The sequence below is a fragment of the Haliotis cracherodii genome, unplaced genomic scaffold, assembly GCF_022045235.1.
Source record: "Haliotis cracherodii isolate W230 unplaced genomic scaffold, xgHalCrac1.p SCAF_5, whole genome shotgun sequence".
Classification (NCBI taxonomy): Eukaryota; Metazoa; Mollusca; class Gastropoda; order Lepetellida; family Haliotidae; genus Haliotis; species Haliotis cracherodii.
In genome coordinates this window covers 36,603,690-36,612,578 of record NW_027266308.1, presented here as the reverse complement: position 1 = coordinate 36,612,578, position 8,889 = coordinate 36,603,690, and the positions used below count along the sequence as shown (strand labels likewise).

Below are 8,889 nucleotides of genomic sequence, written 5' to 3'. Positions count from 1 at the left end.
GAAAAGAATCAATTTTGTGACTGTTTTCGAGGGTCGGTGGAAAGGGGGTGGGGGTGGGAAATGTGTGATGGGGGATGGGAGATGGGGGATGGGGGATTGGGGACTTCCCTAACTGTTCACTTGTTTACATCATGATAAGTACAGACGTGCACTTCTACACACGCAAACACATGCGTTCTGGGCGTTTTATACATTTATAAATAAATAACCCTATTCACAATGTCAGGAATAATGTATGCCAACACTCAAACAAGCATCGTATCTGCTGATAACAGATTAATGTCAACAACGCCGATTGTATGGCTAGGTTTTTCTGATGGATGCCACCAAAGACAAAGTAAACAATGCTTCCTTGAAAATGTGATGAGCTGCATGACCTGCTAGTCGACATTGGGCCAGCACGTATAAACAGAGAATGTGCATTAGCTCTTCACCAAATAGCTTAGAGTCTTAACTTAATTAGCCGAGAGGTTGGCTCGTTCGGCTCAACTGTAACACGAGTGTAGAGCAATATTTCCTTTATCTAGAAACGCTGCATCGTATACTACTCAAATACCTTATGAAAAGTTTCGAAATAAGACAATTATTTTTCAGCCTGGTTAAGATTGTTTTTGAACTGATTCAGAGGTTGTTGTCGAAGGCACTAATGATGAAGATGACCAATTTGACAGTATACAATCCCGTGGTGGGTGGCAATAACATCCCAGCATATCATAACCTCAATAATTTTGCTGCTTTCTCAGAGAAATTATCAAAGGGAATTTTCTTAATAAACTTGATGCGTTTGCTTCCGGTACGGGGTGTTTGGATGCGTGAAAACGGTTCATTATTATTGATGTGAAACTCATCCCTGAAATAGTTTGCAAATATTTGCATTTGGTGCGCACGTGGAGATTGTGAGGTGGTAATGAGTGTAACAATTATTCCATGAAGTTTAGCGCTTCAACATATTTGTCAACATATCAGCTTTTAATGTGCTCTTTGTTATGAACCCGTGATTTATCAAAGCAAACAAAACTACAAAGAGTGTTAAAAATTCCTTGGTATAGAAATATCAAAACTTGCCAAAGGATTTCTATCAAATTCATGATCATTTACTCACTGAAAGTAAACATATGCCACATGAATTTTCATGAATTCGCAGTCTTGCATTTTCAAAATATCTCCTCCTTTAGCTTTTAACACGTTAGCCGTTATTGCGCCAATTAGAACATCTTTAGTGTTACGCCTTTCACTGTGGCGAGGAAAGCGATCTTCTCTTGAATTTGACCTACTTTCAGATATACCATATTAACATTTTGACTCTTGTCGTTTATTATCACCACAAGAAATTGAATTTCGGAGCTCGTTATAGATTTGCCTTGGCTTCCATTTATATGCAAGTTGAAAATGCAGATGGCGTATCGATGTATGTTGAAATAGGGTTGCATTAATTCTTGTCGTGTTGAGCCACATCATCAAGCACAAATGGAACCGGAATCAATGCTAATGCTCATTAACACCAGACCCGTTAATGTTGTAGTGACTATGGAGGATCATTAATTCCAAGGGATGATTAGGGTATCACGTCGACCGGTTATGCATTGGCTAAGACGACTATACAAAGACGCTGAAGCCTCAACCTAATGCTTATGCCATTAGTAGCTCAGAGAAAGCGCACATGGAAGTGAATGTGAAAGGAATATACCTGACGAAACACACGTCAAAGGTGACTATAAATATAACCGACCATTCTAGATAATAATGCTATACAACCCTTAATAACATTATCTTTGTTCGTACTCTGTGTGGGAAGAAGATGAGTGAGTGAGTATGGTTTTACGCCGCTTTTAGCAATATTCCAGTAATATCACGGCGGGGGACACCAGAAATGGGCTTCACACATTGTACCCATGTCGGGAATCGAACCCGGGTCTTCGGCGTGACGGGGAAGAAGATGAAGAAAGAGGTGTTGATTAACGACACAGATGAAAAGGAAGCGACACGTAAACATACCAAAAGCCCAGATATGATAAAGGTGTAAGAGGGAAGACAATAAGGAAAATATGTAAAGGCCGAAATAAAGAAAGACAATGAGGAAAATATGGAAAAAAAAACGCAAGAAAAAAAGGAAAGACAATGAGAAAAATATGATAACAAAATTAGGAAAATATGATAAAAGACGTATACAAGGAAGACAATGAGTTAAATAAGATAAAAGATGTAACAGAGGAAGAAAATGTGATGAGTGAGTAATTGAGTGAGTTGGGTTTTACGCCGCTTTAAGCAACATTCCAGCAACATCACGGCGGGGGACACCAGAAGTGGACCACACACATTTTACCCATGTGGGGAATCGAACCTGGGCCTTAAGCGTGACGAGCGAACGCTTAAACCATTAAACTACCCGATCGCCCCTGCGAAAAAGAACTTAACAGAGGCAATGAGGAAAACATGATAAAGGGCGTAATAGAGGAAGACAATGGGAAAAAAATGACGTGACAGAGGAAGACAATAAGGAAAATGTGATAAAAGACGTACTGATACAAGACAGAGAAGGCGATGAGGAAAATGTGATAAAAGACGTACTGATACAAGATCTAGAAGGCGATGAGGAAAATGTGATAAAAGACGTGACAGAGAAATACTATAAGGAAAATGTGATACAAGACGTACTGATACAAGACAGAAAAGGCGATGAGGAAAATGTGATAAAAGACGTGACAGAGAAAGACTATAAGGAAAATGTGATACAAGACGTACTGATACAAGACAGAGAAGGCGATGAGGAAAATGTGATAAAAGACGTGACAGAGAAAGACTATAAGGAAAATGTGATACAAGACGTACTGATACAAGACAGAGAAGGCGATGAGGAAAATGTGATAAAAGACGTGACAGAGAAAGACTATAAGGAAAATGGAATAAAAGACGTGACAGAGGAAGACAATAAGGAAAATGTGATATAAAACGTGACAGAGAAAGACTATAAGGAAAATGGGATAAAAGAGGTGACAGAGGAAGACAATAAGGAAAATGTGATAAAAGACGTGACAGAGAAAGACTATAAGGAAAATGTGATAAAAGACGTGACAGAGGAAGACAATAAGGAAAATGTGATAAAAGACGTGACAGAGAAAGACTATAAGGAAAATGGGATAAAAGACGTGACAGAGGAAGACAATAAGGAAAATGTGATAAAAGACGTGACAGAGGAAGACTATAAGGAAAATGGAATAAAAGACGTGACAGAGGAAGACAATAAGGAAAATGTGATATAAAACGTGACAGAGAAAGACTATAAGGAAAATGGGATAAAAGAGGTGACAGAGGAAGACAATAAGGAAAATGTGATAAAAGACGTGACAGAGAAAGACTATAAGGAAAATGTGATAAAAGACGTGACAGAGGAAGACAATAAGGAAAATGTGATAAAAGACGTGACAGAGAAAGACTATAAGGAAAATGGGATAAAAGACGTGACAGAGGAAGACAATAAGGAAAATGTGATAAAAGACGTGACAGAGGAAGACAATAAGGAAAATGTTATAAATGACGTGACAGAGAAGGCGATGAGGAAAATGTGATAAAGGGCGAAAGAGAGGAAGGCAATGAGGCAATTATGATATAGGGGGTAGCAGAGGATACACACATTGTACCCATGTGAGGAATCGAATCCGGTCTTCGCCGCGACGAGCGAACACTTCAACCACTAGGCTACACGACCGCCCCCATAGCAGAGGAAAGCAATGAGGAAATATGATAGATAAAGGACGTGACAGAGGACACACATATGTTGAAGAGCAAGCAAGGGAAGTTGACGTTGATGAATATGCCTGTGAGGTAGAGAACACACACACACTTGAATAACACGATTGAGGATTGAGGATGAGTTTGAACTGCAGAGAAAGAAATTGATGAAAACATGTTGTGGTTTAACTGCAGAGGAAAGGGCTCAGGAAAAAATGCTGTGATTTAACTACATGTACAAGGGGATATGTTTAGACATGCTCCGATTGAAGTGGATATGAAGATGTTTAGGAAGACATGCTATAATTGAACGATAGATAAAGACGTTTAGGAAGACGTCATAATTGAACTGCTGGTCAAGAAGTTGAGGACGTTATGCCATGATGGTTGAATTATGGAGGAACATTGTTTGAAAGAGCATTTCAGTCGACTGATGACAAAGTGGGCATAATGTATTGAAGATAAAAGCTTATTTATTATACTGTGGCAGCGATGTTTTGTTATAGATCCTCATACCGCTGTCAAGCACGACTGAATAATGTGAACAGAATGATATTTGGTAGGTGAAGGATTAACAGTAACAACAATTTGCATACACGAGAGAGATTATTACTGGGCCCCCAATCACAACATCAATTGGGACAACGTTCAAATCCTCTCCAACAACCAGCAGAACTTCATTAAACGAAAACTAGTAGAAGTAGTCCTGATTCGCCGCCACAGGCCATCAATCAACAGAGATAAAGGGTATTACATCCCAACCGCCTACTATGAACTCATTAAGCAATAGCTCCATCTCCTTTCCCCGATCATCTCGGTGTCATCCTGATCGGTCAAATATATAGTTAAGAATACGAAATAGTGGTCGACCCATAAGCTGTGTATATTCAAACACATTCGACGGATCAGCACCTCGTGATTTACAACCTCAAAACAGAGCGGTTCCATGTTTATTAGTCCTGCGCCATGGCTGTGGAATTTGTAATTTTAGGTATTTCCTTTTTACTAAGCTAGTCTAGATCAAACTAACCAAGTCTGATTAGAAGAGGAAAGGCTTTTTCGAAGAAAGAAAATAATAATTATTTCAAAGAAATGTTTTCGTTGACTAAGTGTTTGTCTAACTATTTACCAAACATGGATGTAATGATCTGGATGTCAGCACTGTTTTTTACAAGTGAATAGTTCAAAAGCGTCGAATCCATGATGACACAAAGTGATGAAATCCCCTATGGGAGTCAAAAGATAGTGTGTGGATGTTAAGCACCAAGACAGATAGAAATGATCTCTATCATATGTTTAAGTTGTTGTTACTATAAATCCTTCACCTACCATTTAATCTGTAGGATGTTCACATGATTCAGTCTTACTCGACAACGGTATAAGGATCTATATACCGATCAGTATGATAAATAGGTTGTTATCCATAAATTGTGTCTACATTGTGCAGATGTGGAAAATTTGATTGAGAGATGGAGAGTGAGTGAGTGAGTGATTATTGCTTAACCCCGCATCCGCAATCTTGCAGCTCTTCGCGGCGAGGAGAGAAGGAGAAAAGGTGACATATAAAACACGGCTGAACAAGCAAACGAGACAGATTTGATTGAACGAATGAAATATAGAACTATTAAAGGTTAAGAGGAATAACAGACTTGGGACCTTCACTATAATAGATATCACGATTCTGTTGAAACATTTTGATGTTAGTCGTTTTCTTGATAGTACCTCATGCACTTTCAATTCATTTGCCCATTACAATGTATTACATTATTCTTGTACAACTGCGTCGAGACACTTTACTGGGAATGATTACTGTGCAATACTCGGTTACAACAAATATTCAAAACAGGCAAAAATGTAAATTACCGGTACCGTTGATAATCCTTTGTGCGTTCATGTTTTGTATTCAGTCGTGGCTATAAAACGTCTCCATCAGTAACCATGGTGACATCAACAGTTTGTAGCTGAATGTTTGTTAATTGTTGGGAACAGCTGTATAACGCTCTCCCGCAGTTGTTTCAGTTGCATGTTTTCAACATATACAGTTATGTTGGAGATCGAAATATATTTATTAGCATATTTTAAATCGATAATACATGCTGATCGAACTCGACTGTACTATAATGGCTCGCCTTCCCTTGATATTCCATAATACTCCCTGATTGAGTGACGTTTCATTATGGTGGTATCGACGTATATGCTTTCAATATTCTTTTTATGGCGTGTTCTAATAATGAAATATTTGAAGATACTTCCAAATGCTAATCATACCTTCTTCAGTAACGACTACAAATGAGAATAATATTTCATTCTTTCCTGAATGTATCGCAGTTTCTTTGGCAACAAATTATTGCAAACAGGCATTATGTATGTGAGGGTTCCATGTTGGTTACCATTTATACAACAATTCCGAATTTATTACAAATGAGTTATAAGATCTTTTGCGAAATGATACAGAACACAAAGAATGCCAAGGATATATTTATAGCACCAGTCGGTATAATGGTCTCTTAACATCACAGCGTACAATTTCACAACTAACTCATTATCTGATTTTTTTAATTCATGACGGCAGGAGACTTAAAAAGCTAAGGATTTTCTGGGATTGTTTGACGCAAGCAGTAGAAATATAATGTTAAAAGGCAAATTTGTGCCAGTTCTTATTTGCATTAATTTATTTAGTTACTTTTATTTATCATTTATTTATCTTTAATCAGGAAACGTCTCTTATTTGGTTTTAGCAGATATATGGAATCAGTTAAAAATAGTTTTATAGCCCAATCAAGGGAGATAATCTGTTTTATAGAAATATCTGATTACGAGGGTCATTATGCAATAAAAAACAACATAATTACATTCCCCTTGGTACTCAAATTGCACTCTTATCCCCCCTGGCAGTCTTGTACCTTTTACACAGGGTGATGCCATTAATTTGACATAGCGGCTTTGATGATGTATATATATACTTGCGTGAAAAAATCCCGTGCGCTATATAAAAGCACATTTATAATTAAATTGCCATGGGTTTTTAAGAATTATGCGTGATAATCACATGTCAAAACACTTTGCCATGATTATCCAATCGGCATGATGTGTCTGAAATTACACGTGAACTCCAGGAATTGCATGCATAAAATCCCATGAGAAAGACATTCGTCACACACTAACAGTGCACGTGGGACCAACTCATCGGGGATGACCATCATTAGCAGTGACACAACTTTGACATCGGGGCCTCATTGACGACTCACAATGGGGTTGAGGTAGACGTAGGTGAGATGTTCCAGATCTGGACCAAGGCCTGTCGCAGCCGGAACAACTTACCATTTGTTTTGGAAGTCTGAATAAAAGACGTTTCCTACCATCCCACACAAGGTCGATGGGCGACAGATCTGGCGAAGCAGCAGGCCAAGGGAGCGTGCATTGTTCTTCTGTAAAGTGATGTGACGTCCATGGATCTGAAGGAACGTCAGGGCGTCAGTGCGGATAATCTCGTCTCGGTACCGTACACCTGTCAATTTGCCATCAATGACCATTAGAGGGGTCCTGGTGATGGGCAGTGATGCCTGTCCGCACCATCACACTCCCACCACAGAATGTAGAACGTTGAATAACGTCTGCGTAACGTTCCATCCGACGTCGATAAACACGCTGTCGGCCATCACTGCTGTCAAGATGAAACATGGACTCATCTGTGAAGAGGGCTAACCGCCATTCCTGTAACAGGAAGCTCAGAGGTTTACTTGACCTAGACTTACATCTAGTCTCTGAAATGAACATGTCGTACAGAAAAAACAGTTGTTCAGTTATCTTAATAAAAAATATAATAAAAAGGGAGCCCAGTGATTCTCTTCATTTTCAGAGACTAAACAAATCTGCAGTGCTATAATTTCTTGGACTTTAACGATTCTTCAGTAATCTAGACTTGCCAAACATTATAGACTTGCACGGACTGTATTTCATATATATTTGTACCAGGGTCTGTAAGACAGACTACCTGATACTGCAGTAATCTAGCCTTGCCAAACATTATAGACTTGCATGGGCTGTATTTCATATATATTTGTATCAGGGTCTGTAAGACAGACTAGATTTGACCATGCCAGGCGTGCAGTCCCTTGACGTGGCAGCGAAAGTGGACTACAGCTGGACATCGTGGTCGTAATCGATACCTTACAGTCCTTGCACTAATCGGACGTAAGTCAGGGATGCAGCGGGCTGCCAACATCTGAAACCGATTTCGAAGATGAACAAGACGAATATGATTTATCCGTGGACTTCCATTACCGTGCACGGTCCGTGGTGTTAACGTTGCTTGTCTGTTGGTACCGACCCCAGAGTGACTGTGTGGTGTTACTATGAACACCGAAACGCCTAGCAACAACGTTTTGTTTGCAATTCCGGTTTTAAGCATTCCAATTTTCACCAAACCGCTTATTTTCAGATAGGCGCGGCATGACGTCTACGTCAACAAAGTTGCTTCACCTTTCATACTTCGAAAATTGAAGTTTGAATTGGGTTGACCCGTGAATATCCGGTATAGAATAGGTAGGTCTTCAGCAACCAATGCTTGTCGTAAAAGGCGACTATGCTTGTCGTAAGAGGCGACTAACGTTATCGGGTGGTCATGCTCGCTGACTTGGTGATGCATGTCATCGTATCCCAATTGCGTGGATCGATGTTCATGATGTCAATCACTGGATTGTCTGGTCCAGACTCGATTATTTACATACCGCCGTCATATAGCTGGAATATTACTAAGTGCGACGTTAAACATCACATGTCACTGTCATAGTGAATTCATAATTTCATGGACATCAATATTTCGTTACGCTGTTTGCGTTTATTTAAATTTTCCCATGATTGTCAGCGATGCACAGGGACCGTTTCCCGCTAGTCTGGTCATATATATATGGTGTATTGTACTATGCTTCAACTGGGGCGATCGGGTAGTCTAGTGGTTAAAGCGTTCGCTTGTCACGCCGAAGACCCGAGTTCGATTCCCGACATGGGTACAATGTGTGAAGCCCATTCCTGGTGTCCCCCGCCGTGATATTGCTGGAATATTGCTAAAAGCGGCGTAAAACCAAAACTCACTCACTCACTATCTTCCAACTTGATTGCAATTACAAATATATCTAGTTATGTTCCATTGTTGCTTAT

General features: G+C 39.5%; 1 protein-coding gene across 1 annotated transcript; it reads left to right on the top strand.

Moving 5' to 3' along the window:
- Nucleotides 1-1,936: 1,936 nt before the first annotated feature.
- Nucleotides 1,937-3,566, top strand: LOC139443668 (DNA ligase 1-like). Its single transcript, XM_071224611.1, has 2 exons — nt 1,937-1,985; nt 3,271-3,566. The coding sequence occupies exons 1-2, from the start codon at nt 1,937-1,939 to the stop codon at nt 3,564-3,566; spliced, it is 345 nt and encodes a 114-aa protein (XP_071080712.1).
- The last annotated feature ends 5,323 nt before the right edge of the window (nt 3,567-8,889 follow it).

Bases quoted from the DNA above. Each gene is read 5' to 3' on its own strand.
- LOC139443668 (XM_071224611.1), top strand. From the start codon at position 1,937: ATGAAGAAAGAGGTGTTGATTAACGACACAGATGAAAAGGAAGCGACA. The intron at 1,986-3,270 runs GTAAACATACCA...AAAACGTGACAG, and splicing joins AGATGAAAAGGAAGCGACAC to AGAAAGACTATAAGGAAAAT.